The following is a 21,583-nucleotide window of genomic DNA, read 5'->3' as shown; positions in this document are numbered from 1 at the left end:
ATATCTTATTTTGTTTTCCGAAGATGAACGAAGGTCTTACGGGTGTGGAACGACATGAGGGTGAGTAATAAATGACAGAATTTTCATTTTTGGGTGAACTAACCCTTTAAAGTAACACTGAAGCAACTGCAGTTAATTAATTAGATAATTAAGTGATTAAAGTTTGACTTTACTTTTGTCATACATTTACAGAAATACTTTTAAATGAGGTTTATTTTGATGTTTAATTGAATATTTGGTTTGAAGTCATCGTTATGGTAATGAGCATGGGTGACATCAGCAAATTATTTTCAGAAATTTTAAGCAAACAAGTTTAAGTTTGCTTGTTGTTTATTTACTCATTTATTTAATAATTTACTTTATTTTATCATCACGGGAAATGACGCAGACGATATGTGAATCAGTGTCCATCATTTTGCGAGCAACTGGTGATAAAGAAAAATGCCACGTCGCAATATTGAAAATGTATCTATTTTAAACCATGAAGGCGAGCTAGTGGATATCACACAAACAATATGCAAACTTTGCGTGAGAGTTATGCTGGTGAAGAAGACTCAAACGCCAGTCAATTATTACATTACAGATATTACTGGCCGAGCTTTTGGCACACTGCATTAACGGCGCATATTCTCTTAGAGACAATGAGAGATGAATCTGATTTATTTTCTTAATATTTCTCTTGTGTCCCATAGTGAGAAAAAAAATAGTATCTTTCATGAATCGAGAAGTATTTCGTGTTAAACAAGACGTCATCGGCAACTACCATTTCTGGGATATTTTTGCCCTGTCCCAAATGGCACACTTTACAGGCATATGGTTTGTTGTACCTATGCTGATGACACACAACTCTACTTTTAATCAGATGATCTAACAGTAGCTGCACGGATCTCTGAATGCCTGGTGGACATCTGGCCATGGATGAAAGAACATCACCTGCAACTCAACGATCCTGCGATCTTGCCTTGTACTATTCTAAACAACGTCTTTGTAAATTTCTTTGGATAAAAGCGTCTGCTAAATGAATAATTGTAAATGTATCCATGAGCCTAACAGCCTGACAGGCTTTAGTGTGACAGAAAAACTGTTGACAGAAGTTTTTAATCGCAGACCTATGTAAAACAATGAGGCCTGGTGTCAAAGGCTTAGATTAAACCAGGATTAGGCCTTAGATAATTTAGGGCATTTAAGTAGCTTATAAACATTAGCTACTGGTGTGCATCTTGAGAAAAAAAGTTGTCAGTGCAAGTTGCTTTTAGTTAAAATAGTTCAAACATGGCTGCCGCATTTTTACTTCAGAAAGTAAAAAAATAACTTAGTTCATATGCTTTTAATTGAAGCTTTTTAAAAGTTAAGTTATGTTTGCTTAATATCCATAAATGATATCCAATAGCCTATTTAAAATTCAGGGACCTACATATTATTTAATTATTTAATTTAATTAGCCTATTAATTTGTGCTGGGATAGAGGATGGTCGTATCGTATCGTTTGGGAAAATAAATATCTTTAGCACAGGCACGTGACGTCTTCAGCAAAACTGAAACTAACAAAACTAAAACAAACATTCAGAAACGGACATTTTAAATTACAAATAACGCTACAACTTAAATAATCCCCAAAATACAGTCATAAAGGATAAAATATTTTAAACTATAGGCTACGCATATAGTGAACCACAGGTGACTCAGTTAAAACTCACATACCTGAAGAAAATCACCACAATATCGCGATTTGATTTCTACGATTGTTTAGTTGGTCTCTTTTTAATCTTTAGGCTATCTCACCATCATCGAGTCCATCTGAGATTACATGAAAATACAGGGGAAATAGAAAAACTGAGACAGACTAAATCCAGAAGAACTGCGGAAGACACTTTGCGGAAGACACTTGAAGAAACCTTCCTGCAAAGCTACAGTACTGTGAAAAGTTTTAGGCACTTGTGTAAAAAAAATGCTGTAAAGTGAGGATGCTTTCAAAAATAATGTCATAAATAGATTTTATTTTTCAATTAACTTCTATTAAAACTCTCTGGGCCTCTTCATTTAGGGGTTACACTTGACTTCTTCACAGTTAAAAGTGACCAATGCCTTAAAATGTAATTTTTTTCCCCACAGGAAAACCAATGTTATACTGTATATTTTTGTTCAATAATAGTTTTTTGATTATTATTTAGAATTTTGAGGGTATTTCATGATACTATGCAATATTTATACAATTTTATTAGCTATTTTCCCTTTTGAAAATAATAGACAATTTTTTCAAATATATATTTTTAATTATTTTTCAATTAAAGCAGTATCCCATGTTATAATATAGACAAGGCATTTAAAATCAAATTTTCTGAAGGCAGATTAGTGCCATCTGGTGGGAGTAAAAAAAAAAAAGAAAAAAAAATTGTAATGTCATGTTGTAACCAATAGATTCCATTATAGTTCTGTATAAAGTGGCTTATAAATTATCTAGTGTTTTTAGAAATATATTTTTATTAAGTTGTGGATTTGGATTTATACTTAGACATTCTCTAAGACTTCTTTTTGTCAAGGTTTATTTTTTTTATTTATTTTATTATTTTTTTTTTAAAGGTTGATTTCAGGTTTCAGTCTTTGCATTAATTTTACTACAGTTAAACCTGGGGCACGTTTCAGAAAGGAGGTTAAAAGTCAACTCAGAGTGTCTATTTTTCACTCTTGACATTTTAGAGTGTCACCCTTCATTGCTGTGCATGTTTTCTGCACATGTGCTGAACTGTAGTTTGTACCAGGGTCATTCTACAGAAATGTCCACTTTTGGTATATGGCAAGATGTCTTAAAATGTATTTCTTTTTCTAACATTTAAACTTAGACCACATTATTAGATTACCCTTTGACTTTATGAATACACATAAATGACAGCTTGCTTATTTATTTATTTATTTATTTGTGCATTTAGACCTCATGTACCTTTTTTGTCACTGGTGTTACCTTACTTCTCTGACCATTTTAAAGGTTTTTATGAAATATTATTTGCACATGCAGTCAGAGTTACAGAAAAATAATGATTATGCAAAAAATAAGGAGATTGTATGTTAGTTAAAAGTGTGATCGAATGATGTTAGTTCATTTGTGCAATCATGTATTTGCTATAACAATGAAAATATATATAAAAAAACAGTTATAAAAAAAGTAATGATGCAACCCTTTACATCTTAATTCATGAGTGTAGCAGAATTCAATGGATGTAAAATTATTATAATTTCACACATTTTATTTAATGTGACAGACAAAAAACAGTAACACCAGTGACACAATGAATCAGTGACGTATAAGACCAAAGATCCTTATTCTTCAACTATAATTAAGTAGACGGGGCTAAAATTTTACATTTGTCATTGACACTTAGTGAAAGCAGTCAGTAAAAGATCATAAACAACATTTTAAAAACGTCTGTAAAATACGCTGTCTGTAAAGTCGCTGCACTCAATTTAGCCATATCTGCCCAAAGGAGGATTAACAATGAGAAAGAAAAGTTAGAATCATGTAATCTTAGTGCTATTTTATGCATAAGAACTAAATGAATAGCTTTGAATAAGGTTATCTATAAACGGGTGACACCAGTGACAGTAACACCAGTGACAATTATCATGAAAAATGCATTTTAAAAAATGGCTGCTGCAAGGTATCAAACCACATGTTGTCAGTCATGGTATATTCACTAAATTAAGTAGTTTAATCTGTTTCTTTCTTTCTTTCTTTCTTTCTTTCTTTCTTTCTTTCTTTCTTTCTTTCTTTTTTTAATTCCCTAACATTAAAGTAGGTGATACCTAAAAGTTTCATATGAAATTATGATTTTCTGATTGAAATTACTGATAACTGAAAAGAGACAGTGGACTTTCCATTGGTCTTCTTCATTGATTTTCAGGAAATAGGAAGAAGGAAGTCAAGTGATGTCATCAGTGTGACTTTTTATTTCAAAATAAGAGATTTTTGTTCAATTTTTGTTAACTACTCTGACCACATATGATGCCCTAGAGTTATAGTTACCTGACTGCGATCAGTAATCACAGAGACTCCAGTGGTTGTCCTTCAATGCTTTAATCAAGGCTGGGAGAGCTCTTAACAATCTCAGAGAATCTCTCTAGCCAAAAAAAAAATAAAAAAATAAAAATAATAATAATAATAAAATACAGTGGATTTTTATAGGAATTCAGGTACATCAAGTCAAGTCACCTTTACTCACACAGTCAGTATAACATGATCTATTACACATTATCATCAGTATTAATATACAGTCACACCAAAAATTATTCAGACATTTTTGATATATTTCTACTCGTGGGTGCAGGACACTATAGTTCATTTAAAGGATTAGTCCACTTTTAAATAAACTTTTCCTGATAATTTACTCACCCCCATGTCATCCAAGATGTTCATGTCTTTCTTTCTTCAGTCGAAAAGAAATTAAAGTTTTTGATGAAAACATTCCAGGATTTTTCTCCATATAGTGGACTTCAATGGAGCCCAAACGGTTGAAGGTCAAAATTACAGTTTCACTGCAGCTTCAAATTGTTCTACACGATCCCAGATGAGAAATAAGGGTCTTATCTAGTGAAACCATTGCTCATTTTCTGAAAAAAATTTAAAATTATATAAGTTTTAATGCAATATGTTAGTTCAATAGTATATAACAATTAGTTCAAAACGTTGACCTGTGGAGGGCAGTAATACACTTAGCAGTGTCTACACTGCTGGAATTCAAATAGAGAAGAAGAAGAAGAGAGCTAGTTCAAGATGAGCATTTATGGTTAAAACGTATATAATTTTCAATTTTTTTCAGAAAATGAGCAATGATTTCTCTAGATAAGACCCTTATTTCTCATCTGGGATCTTGTAGAACAATTTGAAGCTGCAGTGAAACTAATTTTGACCTTCAACTGTTTGGTGCCCATTGAAGTCTACTATATGGAAAAAAATCCTGTAATGTTTTCATCAAAAACCTTAATTTCTTTTCGACTGAAGAAAGAAAGACATGAACATCTTGGATGACATGGGGGTGAGTAAATTATAAGGAAAAGTTAATTTAAAAGTGGACTAATCCTTTAATACTATAGTTCATTTATGTAAGTGAGGATGGCAAAATAAAGTCAACTGTGACATATTATACCCAAATATTCTTCATACAGTGGACTACCAGTAAAACTGATAAAATATTTGGAACCAAAAAATTAATCAGACACTTTGACCTGACCATGTTTTGCTTAAGATTTTTTTTTTTTTTTCTGAGATCTCTGAGATCTTGTCATAATTTACCATTTTTTTAACTATAGTGAATAAACTGTACTAATGAATGACATGTTCAAGGTGTCCTAATAAATTTTGGTTTGACTGTAATTGGTTTAGATTAGAGAAAAACAACATTCTTCCTCTGCCATGCTTTCTGGCAGAGTAAATTTAGATTAGAACAGCTGAATCACAGAATCATCAAAAATCACAAGGTTAATAGTTCACTGATTACTCAACAGGTCAAAATATTTTTATATACTTTTTACATCTGCATGGATGATGTCTAGCTAGCATAGCAATATTTTCCACCGCTACAACACACAGTCTTAGTGACTATTTCTCTATTCTCAAAGTCAACTTGTTAGGCCTGTAGGAAAAAGAAATTTTAGTTGATTATGATATTAATTATGATTAGTTTTAAAAATTCCATTGCAAACCCTTTAACATCTGAATCATGTTCATATTTTTTTTGTGTGTTCACAGCTAATGCGACAAAAGTCACCAAGTTTCATCCCAATGAAGCAAAAAAATTTTTCAGTCATTTTTGACTGAAGAGGCAAATCACTCATTGAAGAGCATCAAAGATGTCTGTTTACAAGATGTTTTTGAAGTGTTGATCATTGTAGCCAATCACAGACATATCTGTTGAGCGCGTGAACACAACGGCCAATCAGAGGTGTTTAAAAATCCTCTCAAAAGCGCTCAAAATTCTAGGGGGGAATGTTGATATCGTCACATTTTTAAAATTCAGATAATTCAGATAAACACTAATTCAGATCAACAGCACTCTTACTCATGTGATATGGATGAAATATTGGAAACATGATAAAAACAGGAAGATCCAGACCTACAGGAGCAACGTTTACTGACTATTCAATGGTAAGATCTTTAGAGAGGAAGAACAACTGAAGAAAGGAAAGATTGTGTCAGTGAAGGTGGCTATGAATGTGTGTAGATGTGTGTTAGTTACAGGATCAGAGATTGACACCGTTCCTCTGTCATAGTCCAGATACACTTTCACACGCTCAAGATACTGTTCAACAGGAAAACCAGTCTGCGTAAACACACTGTACCGCACACTCCAGACATCTGTGTTGAAGAAATCAAATCCCTTCCTCTGGTTTGATGCTGTAGTTACTCCAAGACTCCAAGCTGAACTCTCTTTAACCTCCACATCCCAGCAGTGTGTTCCTGAGTTAAAACCCTCTGAACCCAGAACACAGGAATAGATATCAAATCTCTCTGGATTATCAGGAAGAGGTTGTTTGTTCCCGCTGTCTCTCACACTGGTCAGATCATCTGACAGGACTAGATCTGGATTCGCAGTGTTTGGATCCAGAATCACAGGAGCTGATGAGACACAATCAACAGCTGCTTTTATTCTGATGTTCATATAATGATCAAGAGTGAACCGTACACAGATTATTATGAATTATGACACTCATCACTCTTAGAATACATGTTTAGAAAAATGGTATTAAGGTTCCCTTTGTAAAGGGTTTATAAAGGTGTTTGTTAATGAGTAATAACGCTCACTAGTGCCAACTCCTGTCACGCACCAAAACATGCATAGTGACGTGAACCTGAAAGAGTATAATAAAGTATATAGCCTACTACTACTACTAATAATAATAAAAAGAATACATTGCATATTATACATATTTGTCATAGTTGTGAAAAGCAGTGAGGAAGCAGGATGTAGATGCAGCAGTACTATTTTTATTATGAATTTATATTAAAATTTATATTTATTTTCAAAATAAAGTTTGAATTTCATCCTGATAAACAAGAAATCAGTTTTTATACACTGCTGTGGATAGGCATCTTGACCTTTTTGGAGAGTATTATGGTCATGGGTAAGACAGAAACCTCTGGTAAGCAACATAGTAAGAAAAGTGGCAGTCATGAGAGATTAATAAGAAAAGCACAAATACAACACCCTTCAGTCTAATTATGATAGTCAATTTTTGCTGCATCATGAAATAAATCAGGAATCTGGTTTTGAGTAAAATAAGTGTTAATAAATACATTTATTAAGCATTTATAAAATGTGAGTTAGAAACGGCTCACTATTTGGCAGGTATTGCTTTAAAGTTGCCCTTTTTATTCATGCTGTTATAACTGTTTATTAATGATTTATAATGCATTTATAAATGACTTAATACTCATTAACAAATACCTCTATAAACCCTTTACAAAGGGAACCTTAATAGAAAGTGTTACCAGAAAAAATATACATTTTGTGTGGCACACTAGTTTACACATTGGCTATGTCAATATTAAATAAAACTGTATTCTTAAAGCTTCTAAGAATCCTCTCAGAAAGCTCCTAATTTAGCTTAAAAACTTCTACGTAGGTGTTTTAGTCTAAGAGCGATTCGGGACCGATCTGAGAGCAACTCTGAGCGAGGAAAAGACAAAAACCTTCATCTTAGTGAGGAGGCGGGATGTTTCGTCCATTTTCTCCAAAGCTAAAGAAACTCTTGAGCCTCTTAAAAGTCCTTGTCTGTACTCCTAACAATTCTGGACCTTAAGACCTCTTTTAAGGGTTAAGATGCTTTCTGAATTACTTTTTTTTTTACTAGGATGTTTACTTAGTTTTAGGAAACATCCACATTTTTAAGAATTTTCTTAGAATTTTGTCACAAGTAGCAACTTTTGCAGTAAGATTTTTTTTATGAATACGGGCCCAGTTTGTTTACACATAGTTATGTGTAGTTTTAAAATTAACAACCTGTGTATTTGATCACAGCATCCAACACAATATGTGTACCAGTGAACATTAATGTTAACACAGTAAAAAATGACGCACTGTAAATTTTATTTAAAAATAAATTGCACAAGACTGTTTTGGAATTAGCATTTCATGTTTTCTAATAATTTTGGGACTTTAAATGGATGCAATACTGTCAGATCTTATCAAACCAACTTGTCACATGTCTGATAACATATGAGCCGTAAGTTTCCTGCTGACATGTTGCAAGCTTTATTTAACATCACACCTGACATCACGTAACATATGGAATACTCGGAGGCAGATGCGCAAATTATTATTTTTTTGACGTCACAACAGGGAAATAACCAGTCATGTATATGCAGTTTACTTGCGTTGTCAGTTTTACTGGTTTGAATGTAAACGGGGAAAAACTGGTTATTTCAATAAGATGATATTTTTGAGTTTTTAGCTCACTGGTGCGCATGCACAAAAGTAAGCTGACAACTTGCAAATAATAATTTGCATATCTGACTACAAGTATTTCATATGTTATGGCAGTTGTGCCCGATGCCCAATGTGCCTAAGGGTCCCACCGCTCCCTTCAGGGACCAGGTGGTGAACCTGCAAGCGCTGCCCTGGAGGAAGCTGACTCAGCCCTAGCTTTGCTCCGTCCTGTCCGCACTTTGCACCTGTACGTGGACCGAACACAGAGCTTCAGGACCTCAGACCAGCTCTTTGTCTGTTACAGAGGCCAGCAGAGAGGAAAGGCTGTCTCCAAACAGAGGTTGGTCCACTGGATAGTGGATGCCATTGTCTTGGCATATCAGACCGAAGGTGTGCCTTGCCCACTCAGGTTGAGAGCTCACTCTACCAGAAGTGTTGCTTCTTCATGGGCACTGGCACATGGTGCCTCGCTGGCCGATATATGTAGAGCTGCGGGGTAGGCGACACCCAACATTTGCTATATTTTATAGCCTTCATGTAGAGCCAGTATCCTCCAATGTACTCGTCCCAAGTGGCCAGTGAATGCTGGGAACCTGCTCAGTGTCAGTTTGCAGTGCCATTCCCCTCCTATGGACCAGATACGAGTGCTTATATGCTCCAGTAGTGTTTCCCAATTGGCAAACCCTGATAAGTGCCTCCATCACCCTCAGCAGTTGGACATGGCGGAGCGTCCGACACCAGGCCTAACACTCGTATGCATTGGTGGAACCTGTGCTAGGCTGAGTGTCCACATGTTGTGATCCATGCGGCAATCCCATGTGTATTTTTCCACCATAAGGCTCCCCTATCGGCAAACCCGTGTCTTTCCTTCGGCAGAGTCTGCTCTGCCATCTCTGCCAGTGTAGTCTCATCCCTAACTAGGCCAGAGCAACCCCAGAGACATTCCATATGTTGTACTGTGTTGATCAGGCCATTCCATATGTGTAACTTCCTTATGATACCTCCCTACGGGCAGGATGTAGCTTCCGACGTGACGTCGAAATGACTGACTGAAGGGGAACGACTCGTTATGTATGTAACACTCGGTCCCTGAAGGAGGGAACGGAGACATCACATCCCGTCGCCACAGTTTCTGTAGAACCCCTGAGCGGCCGGGTAACCAGCTTGGCTCCTCAGCGAAAACTGAATATGCAAGGTGTCTGCTTCCGTATTTATACCTGCGCTGAGATTTATCTAACCATTGCTAGCAAAATCTAGCAATAAACTTTTTTTTAATCTAGTTAATTAGTTATTTTAATATTTTAATATTTTCGTCTGTGCTGTGAAGGGCAGCAGGTCCTTCTGTGCTGGTGTAACCGGTCCTACTCAACCTGCTCCGAGCAGGACTCGAACCAGCGTCTCCAGCAATGGAAACCTCAGGAGAACGTATACATCGGCCAGTTCTCTGAGGAGCTTATGAAATGTGCCCACGCATTTCTGCGTGAACTCTAGAGACTGTCAGCTGTTCCTCCAGAAACACATGAGTACACATGACACTTGAGTACACATTATTATATTTGAGGTTCTCCAGAAAGTTCAGTGGGTCAGTCTGAAGAAGCTCAAATGATGCATCAACTATCTTTTCATTTTTACACTGTTCTGAACTTGAGTAGATGAAGAAAGGAGAATCATTACTACAACATAACTGAAGATATTAATTTTCACAGGTCTCCAGCAGACTCACTGTTTTGGACGATGTCCTGCATCTTCTTCCAGACTCTGAACTGCAGGTTGCCCAAGTAACGTGACACATGAATCAAAGCTCCAGAATCCATCTGTGGATCCGGCTGTGAGATCTGGACTCTGGAAGAACATTCAGGAGTCAGAACTGCAGTGACTTTGGATCAGAATCAGAGAGACCAGAGACACCAGAAGATCACTCACCTTTCCATTGAGACTGGAAACTCCTGCAGAACAAACACACAATTTATCATCAAGAACCCAATCAATGAACCAATGATCAATCAATTATCTGAAATCAGACCTTCAGAAAGCAGATATCATTGGCTTTCATCATCTTCTCCATGTCTTTGATTGTGTGTGAAAGAGCTGAGATGTGTCTGTTCATCTCCTCCAGCTTCTCCTTCATCATTTGCTTCTTCTGCTCCTCTTCCTCCCTCAGTGCAGTGATTGCAGCTTCTTCTTCATCTCTGAGAAACTGATGAAGCTTCTCAAACTGCTGTTTAATCTGAAGCTCTGTGTGATCAGCTTGAGACTGAAATCAAATCACATTCACATTCAGATACATTCACTAGGATACAGGCATATAATGGATCCAGAAGCAGATGGATGTTTGTCATTTACAGGAATATTAAACTGGAATCCATTATATTTAATATATCAAATCATAACTGTATATAGTGATCCTTCAGCTGTATTGAAAATGACTCTTGATTATGTTTCCTCACCTTGATGTGTTGAACTGTTTTCTCAAACTCTCCTTTCATTTTTTCATTGTGTTGAATTTTCTCTTGTAAGGACTTCAAATCTTTATTAAGCTCCTTCTAGAATTGAACAAAAATACATAAAACACCAGATTACAGTGAAGAGAATACAATACAGTGATATGATCATATAATGCAGTGGAAAGTATTTGCCCTATCCTGATTTCTTCTGTATTCTGTACATCTCATACTAAATTGATTCAGAAATTAAAAACTACCATAAAACAGTGGCAACCTGAATAAACATAAAGCACAGTTTGTAAAAGAAAATGTTATTTATTGAAGCAAAAAAGCTTACATGAACATGTTTTTGCCCCCATATACAGGTGCTGCATATAATTAGAATATCATCAAAAAGTTGATTTATTTCACTAAGAGGCACACAATCCATGTTGCTTGAGGTCCAGTGTAAAGTTTCCACAGTCAGTGATGGTTTGGGGTGCCATGTCATCTGCTGGTGTTGGTCCACTGTGTTTTCTGAGGTCCAAGGTCAACACAGCCGTATACCAGGAAGTTTTAGAGCACTTCATGCTTCCTGCTGCTGACCAACTTTATGGAGATGCAGATTTCATTTTCCAACAGGACTTGGCACCTGCACACAGTGCCAAAGCTACCAATACCTGGTTTAAGGACCATGGTATCCCTGTTCTTAATTGGCCAGCAAACTTGCCTGACCTTAACCCCATAGAAAATCTATGGGGTATTGTGAAGAGGAAGATGTGATATGCCAGACCCAACAATGCAGAAGAGCTGAAGGCCACAATCAGAGCAACCTGGACTCTCATAACACCTGAGCAGTGCCACAGACTGATCGACTCCATGCCACGCCGCATTGCTGCATTAATTCAGGCAAAAGGAGCCCCAACTAAGTATTGAGTGCTGTACATGCTCATACTTTTCATGTTCATACTTTTCAGTTGGCCAAGATTTCTAAAAATCCTTTCTTTGTATTGGTCTTTAGTAATATTCTAATTTTCTGAGATACTGAATTCGGGATTTTCCTTGGTCAGTTATAATCATCAAAATTAAAAGAAATAAACATTTGAAATATATCAGTCTGTGTGTAATGAATGAATATAATATACAAGTTTCACTTTTTGAATGGAATTAGTGAAATGAATCAACTTTTTGATGATATTCTAATTATATGACCAGCACCTGTAGTTACTAGTTCCTCAAATGTCTGAAACTGTATTTATAATGTGGTTCAGCTGAGCTAAAAACAACCAATCCTGGGGCCGGTTGCACCAGCTGTGCGCAAGTTACAACTTGTCTCGCTTCGCATAAATGGCATTAGTTCAACTTAAGCAATAAATAAGTTTAAGTTTATTTATTTTTAAAGCACCTTTAAAACAGCCACAGGACTGACCAAAGTGTTGTACATGAGTAAGAAATAAAACAACAATAGTAATAATAAAATAATAGAAACAGAACAAAAGCAAAGATTAGCAAGTATTAAAGGCTAGATGAAATAAATGAGTTTTAAGAAGAGATTTAAAAACTGATAAGGAAGGAGCTGCTCTAAGATGGACAGGCAAGCTATTCCACAGTCTCGGCCCCACCACCGAAAAGCCTCTATCTCCTCTGGGTTTGAGCCTTGAACAAGGGACTGAAAGCAAGTTAAGATTACCAGATCTTAAACTTCTGGGAGGGTTGTAGGGACACAATAAATCGGACAGATAGTTTGGAGCAAGGTTATTTAAGCATTTGTAGACAAATAAAAGAATTTTAAAATTTATCCTGAATTGTATATTATTTGGCACCTGCAAAAAAATATTTTGCGTTGCACTATTAAAATCAGTTGAAGCATAACTATGTATAAACTAAATATTTATGGAAGCCTCAGACCAGAAGTAACAGTTCGTAATAAAATAGCAGACTGACTGAATTGCATCAATGAGCTCTTGTTTTACCTGAAACTTCAATTCATATGTGATAATGCTGACATTTACACTTGATTACATTTTAGAAAAGAGAAAATTATGTAAAAAAAAAAAAAAAAAAAAAAAAGAGTACAGAGTTAGTTACAAACTAGCTAGAAGTTACTAAGCCTCTAGTGTGGACTTTACATTCCAATTTAAGTAAGAACTTACAAATGGCTGGCTCAACCCTACCCTGATAACTGCAGCCCTGTTCAATCAAATCAACTGACTTTTTCAGCAGCATGAAGTTGGTTAAAAAGTTTTAAACAGTAACAAAATATGACAAAGGTGAAAGAAACTATGGAGAGAAATAATAAGGAAGAAGGTGATTCACATCCATCTGTGAAGGATTACAAAGCTATTTCAAAGGCTCTTGGACTCCACAGCAGGAGCCATTATCTCCAAATGAAAAAAAAACAACCTTCCCATCCAAGAAGTCACAGAAGAACCAAGAACAACATTGAAGGAACTGCATTTTTTTTTTTTTTTTTTTTTGCTTTATACCAGAAATTCCTACAGGAGAATTCTCAATCTTCAGTCTGTAAGTTGAAGCTCAAGCAGTAAGACAACAATTCAAAGCATAGGAGAAAATCCACCCCTGAACGGCTCAAATAAGCACAATTAAAGTTTTGGAGTGGCCCAAAATCCCACCACAGTGCTATGAAAGACTGAGCTCCAGTTATCACAAGCATTCGGTTGCAGTTATTGCTGCTAAAGGGGGTGATTTGATTTTTTTTTGTTGTTTTTTTTTGTGGGGATAGCTGTTAAAAACTGTATTCTGTGTTTACTCAGGTTGACTTGAAGATCTAAAACTATTTAGTATGAGACAATCAGGACAAGGCAAATACTTTTTCACAACACAGTAAATGTCATACGAAGTTGAGTAAAATGGCAGAGAAAAATATTGAGTGCATGAATGTGATTTCTGTTTATGACTAATTATTGATCTTTACGTGTGAATCAAGAGACAATTGTCTTACCTTATTTGATGAAACAGCTTCACTTATGGGTCTGAATTTATGATTATCATGTTGTTGTGAATCTCTGCACACTAAACACACAGGCTGTTTGTCGTCCAGACAGAAGAGTTTGAGTTTCTCACTGTGTAAACTGCAGATCTCCTCAGATCCTGATGAACGCCTCTCTTTTCTCTCCTTCAGGAACAACTCACACAAGTTTTTCAACACAAGATTACATGGAGGATCATCTCTTGAGGATCTTCTCCTGCAGACAGGACACTCCTGAGTTTTGTTGGATCTCCAGAACTGTTGAAGACACTCTTTACAGAAACTGTGACTACATGATAAAACAACAGGATTGTTGAAGATTTCACAGCACACGGGACAAGAAAAATCATCTTTAGCTAATGAAGCCATTTTCACTGTTTGAGCTCCAGCAATCTAAACTATACTTTCACTTTCTGAAAAATGAAACACTGATCGCTGATACTTGACTGCTTTTGTCGAGAAACGAGAGTCAGAATGACAGAAAAGAGAAATGAGACAGGGTGGGGCTTCTGATCACTTGGGTGTGTTCAAACAGATTAACATCAGGATTTCTTCAGGTTAATGTTAACAAAACGTCTTCAAAATGAACTTGAATCAAACTCTGAATCAAAAGCTTAATGCTAAATCCTTAAATTTTATTGATTAATTCAAATGTAATGTTTTGATATAACACAATAATAAAAAAGGCAATAAAATTAAATATAATACAATACAGTAACAAAAACAACACAGAAAATACATAATAGACATAATTTTTATTGGTATAATGTATGATAACTTCTGACCAATAAATCAAAACAGACTCATGATTTGATGACATCAGTTATTGCTTTATTTATTCAGAAATGGACATAAGTTATTAATTTATTTATGAGGGAAAATCTAGAATATATAGTGATCTATTAATTTAATTTTGTATAAAAAGTAGGGCTATCAAGCGATTACATTTTTAATCTAATTAATTGCACATCAAATTTGGTTGAGAAATTACTCCCAAAATATAATTTAAAGTCATTGTTGTGTAAAGCACCAAATAGACATTATAAAAAGTAGCTTTAGCAAGAAATATTTTATTTGACTCAACATAGAATTTATTACAAATACTCTTTTGGACCATGAGGTTGAGTAAATGATGACTGCATTTTCATTTGTGGTTGAACTATAACTTTAATGTTTTCTTTTTTATTACTATGAAAATATTAATTTATTTTTTAATGAAATTATACTCTAAATATGAAACTAAAACTGCCAGTAGGTGGCGGTAAATGTCTTAATTATTAAGTCATTGAGTCATTCGATTCAATTCATTCAAACGACTGATTAATTCAGGAGTGAAGTAAATGGTTCTCTTTATGAAAGGTCCATTGAATCATTAGGCTTGTTTGACTTCAAGCTGATCATCACCATCAGACCAACTGGTGTATAACATCAGAGTACTGCGAGAGTGATTCAAGAGCAGAAGCCTACGTATGCTTTTGAATAGCTCTTGCGGTACTTTGATGTCATACACCGATCGGTCTGTGCAGCACCGCTTCAAAATGCAGATTCAGAAATGAAATGCCGCTTTGTGTTGCTCAGAGACAAATAGGTCTGCTTTGTCTTTATATTTTCATTAATGGAAATAACGGTTAGAGATTGTTAAAAAAGAAACGGTAAATAACTGGAAGAAGTGTCTGCCAAACAAACACTGTAAAATTAAAGTAAAATATCCTAATTCATATCCTAATTTTCTTTAAATGTTTTACAAAAAACATTACCAGTACTTTACAGGTTTTCCAGGATTATTATTGTGAAACATTATCTGTACAATGTAAACCTCTGCAGTTAACAATTAGCAAGCAACAGAACATACACATGACCTGATATAACTGTCACTCCATCAGCAACTACACAGTTACTGCCTTTAAATAAAGCAACATGATATAACTGTCATGAACATTAAACACTAACAGATCTCTCCAAATGTCAGCATCTTCAATTATTACAAACCAGTCTGACTTTATTTCTTTCATTCAAAACTGCTTAATGAGAATTAACAGAGGTTTAGATGTTGATGTTTTATTTAAGTCACCGTTTTGGAGGTAAGTGTTAGTTGGGCTGACACTTGACTTTTTAACATCAGCTTTCCTCTGTCTGCTGTATTTGTGTGCTTCTAAAGTTTGTTATAGCAGCAATTCTGAGAGATAATATGATATTACTCATTGATGATGATTCAATCATCATGGAGTGGCCTGATTTGCTGATCTCATCCAGAATGTAATCTGTAATTACATTATTTAGATGTATTAATTGTGCATTATTGTAGCCCTGGAATACTACTGCATAAAATCCTGTCCTGCTTTGAGTATTTAAAAGTTTATAAGTAATTATGCAGAAATTATTTGGACGGCATCATGTGTTGGAATGTTTTATCATATAAGAATACCATTGTTGAAATAGTTTGAATAATATAACAGCCAGATGTGTTTTGAAGGCCTGACTGTAAGAACTGCTACAAGGTCAGGAGCATTGGAGAAAGTCATGTGACCCACTAAGTATTCTGCCAAGTTAGGGGTATTTTCAGGACACTACAGGTGGCTTTTGTAACATTTTCCAAGGACATCTGGCTCCTTCTAGGCCTCACCATGACATCATGCACTTGCCTATGATATAGAGTTGACCGTCATTTGGCAGGTTACCACTACTAGAGAGAAAAGGGTGAGAAAAGAAAGACCTATTGTGTGAAACTGAGAGTGAATCTTACCAGAGAGTAAAATCACATGGTCATTGCAAAATAACAGATAAGAAAAGGATAAGAAATGTGCCCTGGCCAGAGACCAGCTCAGATATCCTGCAGGTGTCTTGTCTTTGTTGCTTTGTACAATAATGTCTTAGTTTGACTTCTGAAACTCTGACTCCTGAGCTTCATTTGCAAGGAAGAGATGATTTTTCTCCATGACACATGAAGACTCACACAGACATCAAGAATCAGCAGATGAACCTCAACAATGGTGACAAAACTTTCAGATAAACAGATCAACTCTGAGCATCACAAAACAAGCTAATAAAGTCACAAAAAAAAAGCTTTTTTTCTGATTATCACCATTGTTGAGGTTCATAAGCAAAAAGACACTGCTGAAAAAACTTTCTATATAATGAGCTAAAAAAATAACTTCATAATATAACAAAGCTGCTGTGAATAATGCAAAACTTACAGCTAATATACTCAGAAATCAGACTGACTGAATCATCATCAACAAATAACAAACTTCATCTGACCAGAATTTCTCTGGCAACTTTATCAATAAAAAAAGTGCTTTAGAAACACAGTTTCAACAGCCAGAGAAAAACTGATGTTAAAAAGTCACAAATCAAGAGCCCAAAGCAAATGTTCACCTCCATAATGGTGATTTCAAACTTTATTGTTTTCAACAAAACGTCACCTCAGTTAATTCTCATTAAGAAGTTTTGTATGAAAGAAATAAAGTCTGACTGGATTGTAATAAGTGAAGTTGGCTGAGATCGTGAGAGATCTGATAGTGTTTAATGCTCTGTTGCTGCCAGTCATTTGACATTATTTAAATACAGAGATTTTACTTTAATTTTAAGGTTTTTGTTTGGCACCTTGTGCTGCCAGTCATTTGACCATTTTGTATTAAATGGTTAAGGGGTTAAATGACTGTTAAGGGGTTAAAGAACCCTCAATTATAATATTTATCTCGTTACACATAGTCCATATTAATTCAAGCAAAACTAAAAGCCTGTGCTTTCCTTTTAACTTGCTGATAGGCTACCTTTTGTTTTGTTTTCCAGAATGTGCATTGTCATTTTATCTTTTGTGAATGTGTGCATGTCAGTAAGAAAATATACAGAAAATCTATGAAGTTGATGAGTGTAATATATATGATCATGGACTGTATGTAAATGATACCACATTAAATGTAATATGAATCATCATATGCATGTATTTGATTTTGCACGTTTGCATATGTCAGCCCAACTTAAAATAAAAATTCAGCCCGGTGTTAAATAAAAATTAAACATTTAATGGTTGTTTTTGTTTGAGCATGAAAAAAAACTCTGTTAAAAAAGCACAAATTCACCTAAAATAAAACACCCAAGTTATCAAAAGAGGAATTACAGAATGTATATACTGAATATACTGAATTGAATGAACATGCAGGAGAAGACAATGCTTGTAATATACAGAGGCAAGAATATGTTTGTGAACCCTTTGAAAATATCCAGCTTTTATTACTAAATTCAAGGGCTCCCTTATTTTCTCCACCCTGCACTGTGAAGGATTACTGAGTATTTATTAAACATGTGAAAATGTTTTATTAGTTTAGCCAGATTGTGTTTGTCTACAATTGTAAGTTAAATTAAGGTCAGACCTAATGAGAAATCAATGCAGAAATCCAGATATATTTTTAAAGGATTTAAAAATCTTATTCTTACCACTGTATTTATTAAAAATATTTTATTAGAGATCTGAAAGCTACTTCTGACATTTAAACAAGCGTTATATCAAACTTCATTCAACAAAAAGACTAAGTTTCACACTTTTTTCAACATTCATTATCAGCTCTTGATTACTAAAATTTCAGCAATGGTATTTATGGCCTCTCTGATTAGAAAAAGCCCCATGAAATCCTATTCTTTCTTTCTTTCTTTCTTTCTTTCTTTCTTTCTCTTTTTTTTTTAAACAACATGCCAGCTTCAATGGCTATATTCATGGTGAGAGAGAGGTTTAGTTAAAAAAAAAACAAAAAAAAAAACGTAAATAAGATGTTTAAGATTAATTTCTGCTAAAAACCTTTCGATTTACTTTGTTAAAAACCTCTTCAAAAGAATCAACAGAATAAAACAATTAAAAGGGTAGAAGTGTTACAGTTCAGTAAAATATGTTTAATTTCATGACATCTTACTGAGAGTGATTCATCATGAGACATTACAAAACATTCTGTAGATGTGTGAGTTAATTGGTCAGTTGACACAGTTTCACTGTTGAGTTTCTATCAAATCCAAACACAGCATAGAGCGGCTGAGTGAATGTGGTCTGGACTCTGTGGATGAGGCTCATTGTGTCTGAGATGCTGTAGAAGGACAAAATCCCTGCGCTGTGATCCACATACACTCCTATTCTACGGCTGGACACTACAGGAAGGACAGTTTCAATGTTATTGTGACAGAATGAACATTTTGAAGAACAGCAGAACATTTTCCAGGACTGATCATTACATCCAGCTTTAATCTCAGGTTTTCGTCCCTTCCTCCCGATGCTCTTATATGTCACTGCTATAGACACTCCTGATCTCCCATCTCCACTCCACTCCACCTCCCAGTAACAGCGTCCAGTCACACTCTCTCTACACAGCACCTGCATCCAATAATCAAATCTGTCTGGATGATCAGGATAACACTGATGTGTGTCAGCGACAGGGATCACTGTGTTTCCCTTAGACAGAAGGAGCCTTTTATTCACTGAGTTCAGATCCAGAGTCAACAGACGGGAATCTGATGGAGATAAATGCACAATCGTTCATGATTTTACATCATTAATTTAACACATTTGTTGGGTCTATTATCATTTTATAATGATAAAGTTGGACTTTTCTCTGAATGCTAAAATAAAATCATCAATGAAACCTCAATCTGCCTGACCACAAGAAGAATTTAATTTATTATTTAACAGGTAACAGTGTTTCACTTCCTGTGAACATAGTAATGTGTTACTGTCATTTGTTCTTCATGTATGCTAAAGTATAATGCCTTTACAGTTAACTGTTCATGATAAAATAACATTACTTGTGTTGCAAGTGTCAAATATGGTGTAGGTAAAATTAACCTAAATTTCATGCCAATCCACATAATTCACTCAAAATGAATAGTTTTAGATAAAATTGTTTTTGCACTTCCTCTTATATGCTCTCTGTCTGAACAACATGCACACAAATGCTCTATTAAATGCCCTCCAAACTCTTATGTCAGCAGATGGAAGCATAAAGTGCTCCAAAATCTCCTGGAAGATGGCTGCATTGACTCTGCACTTGATAAAACACAATGAACCAACACCAGCAGATGTCACGGCCCCCCAAATCATTACTAACTTCAGAAACTTCCCACTAGACTTCAAGCAGCTTGGATTCTGTGCCTCTCCAGTCTTCCTTCAGACTCTGGGACCATGATTTCAACATGAAATGCAAAATTTACTTTTATCTGAAAAGAGGACTTTCGACCACTGTTCACTGTCCAGTTCTTTTTCTCCTTAGCCCAGGTAAGAAGCTTCTGACGTTGTTTCTGTTTCAGAAGTGGCTTGGTAGTCCTTTTCCTGAAGATGTCTGAGTGTGGTGACTCTTGATGCGCTGACTCTGGCTTCATTTGACTCATTGTGAAGCTCTCCCAAGTGTCTGAATCGGCTTTACTTGACAGTATTCTCAAGCTTGTGGTCATCCCTGTTGCTTGTGCACCTTTGCCTACCCAATTTCTTCCTTCTAGTCAACTTTGCATTTAATATGATTTGATACATCACTCTGTAAACAGCCACCACATTCAGTAATGACCATATGTAACTTACTCTCTTTGTGGACGGTGTCATTGATTGTCTCCTGGACCATTGCCAAGTCAGCAGTCTTCCCCATTAGTGTGGTTTCAAAGAACAAGAGATACCCGGAATTTATACTGTAGGGATGGTCATTTAATGAAACTCAAATGTAAATATTCTAATATTTTGAGATACTGGATTTTGGACTTTCATTAGCTGTACGCTCTAATCAACAAATTTAAAAAAAACCATTAAAAAAAAAATAAAAAAAAAACTTTTGAAATGTTTTACTTTACATGTAGGGAATCTAGTATAAATGAAAGTTTCATTTTTTAAAATAATTTACAATAAAAAAATGAACTTTTTCACGATATTCTAATTATATGACCAGCACCTGTATTGATTAATTGGTGCTAAACTATTTTCTGATAATGAATGAGTATTTACCTCTTCCAGATATCTTTTCTGTCTCCTCGCTGCAGAACTGCTGCAGTTTGTCTCTGAGCTGAGAGACAGATTTTACTACTTCATCAAAGGACAGATGAGAACTGACAGTGAAACCATCTGTAGATCCAGAGAGAGAGACAGATGACAAACTCTACAGACACAAAAACACAAACTCCCTGTAATTCCAGAAGCTTGTTAAAGTCCTCAGTGTTTGGATCTGTGTTACCTGGAAGAAATGAACATGATCCTGTGTTTGTGAAAGCTGCTTCATCTCAGCGTCTCTCCTCTTCAGATCATTGATCTCCTGCTCCAGTCGCTCCAGTCGTTCTTCAGCTCGACTCACTGCAGCTCGTTCCTGATCTCTGATCAGCTGAATCACCTCAGAGCGACGTCTCTCAATAGAGCGGATGAGCTCAGTGAAGATCCTCTCACTGTCCTCCACTGCGGTCTGTGCAGAGCGCTGTTACACACATCACAATCACACAGTGACTTCAGTGGGACTAGAAGAGCTCCAGCACTGGAGGAAAGTCCAAACTGAGACTCAAACTTCTTCTCCAAACTCACCTTATGAGACGCCACAGCCTCTCTCAGCTGCTGAAGATCTTTCTCTCTCTGCTGGATTCTCTGCTGGATGTTTCTCTGTTTCTTCTCAAAATGTCTCTGCAGAAAACAGAAATATTACAAAAATCTGAGAAATGCTACATAAAAGTGAACATATCTAATCACATCAGTTTCCCTGATTGAGAGAAAAGCACATAATGAAAGTGGAGAGAAACTACATTAT

The 21,583-nt window shown here is 35.5% G+C and overlaps 2 protein-coding genes across 7 annotated transcripts in view; both read right to left on the bottom strand.

The window, feature by feature from the left end:
• The window catches only part of LOC125270506 (E3 ubiquitin/ISG15 ligase TRIM25-like), a 32,967-nt gene that overhangs the window by 8,507 nt on the left and 2,877 nt on the right, over nucleotides 1-21,583 (bottom strand). For 3 of the 6 annotated variants that reach the window (XR_007185383.1, XM_048194183.1, XM_048194170.1), the window contains exons 2-4: nucleotides 21,364-21,459; nucleotides 21,026-21,259; nucleotides 20,800-20,950 (exon numbers count right to left, since the gene is read on the bottom strand). Coding sequence is in view for 5 of the 6 variants with exons in the window: in XM_048194183.1 (XP_048050140.1) it covers nucleotides 20,800-20,950; nucleotides 21,026-21,259; nucleotides 21,364-21,459 (481 nt within the window). In the remaining variant the exon portion in view is untranslated. Of the gene's footprint in view, nucleotides 1-18,695; nucleotides 19,326-20,428; nucleotides 20,490-20,799; nucleotides 20,951-21,025; nucleotides 21,260-21,363; nucleotides 21,460-21,583 lie in introns of those variants that run through there. The other 3 variants (XM_048194178.1, XM_048194179.1, XM_048194198.1) reach the window with 3 other exon arrangements.
• Nucleotides 5,193-14,328, bottom strand: LOC125270546 (nuclear factor 7, ovary-like). Its single transcript, XM_048194246.1, has 6 exons — nucleotides 13,803-14,328; nucleotides 10,865-10,960; nucleotides 10,441-10,671; nucleotides 10,341-10,363; nucleotides 10,141-10,259; nucleotides 5,193-6,607 (listed from the first exon to the last, which is right to left on the bottom strand). The coding sequence occupies exons 1-6, from the start codon at nucleotides 14,196-14,198 to the stop codon at nucleotides 6,120-6,122; spliced, it is 1,353 nt and encodes a 450-aa protein (XP_048050203.1). The 5' UTR covers nucleotides 14,199-14,328; the 3' UTR covers nucleotides 5,193-6,119.

This window comes from Megalobrama amblycephala, linkage group LG1 (genome assembly GCF_018812025.1).
Source record: "Megalobrama amblycephala isolate DHTTF-2021 linkage group LG1, ASM1881202v1, whole genome shotgun sequence".
NCBI lineage: Eukaryota > Metazoa > Chordata > Actinopteri > Cypriniformes > Xenocyprididae > Megalobrama > Megalobrama amblycephala.
This window is presented reverse-complemented; position numbering and strand designations above follow the sequence as displayed.

Excerpts from the sequence above, each read along its gene's own strand:
- LOC125270546 (XM_048194246.1), bottom strand. The coding sequence starts at position 14,198 with ATGGCTTCATTAGCTAAAGATGATTTTTCTTGTCCCGTGTGCTGTGAA. Across the intron at positions 10,672-10,864 it reads AAACAGTTCAACACATCAAG|TCTCAAGCTGATCACACAGA; the intron begins GTGAGGAAACAT and ends ATTTGATTTCAG. Across the intron at positions 10,260-10,340 it reads TTTCCAGTCTCAATGGAAAG|AGTCCAGATCTCACAGCCGG; the intron begins GTGAGTGATCTT and ends ATGTTCTTCCAG.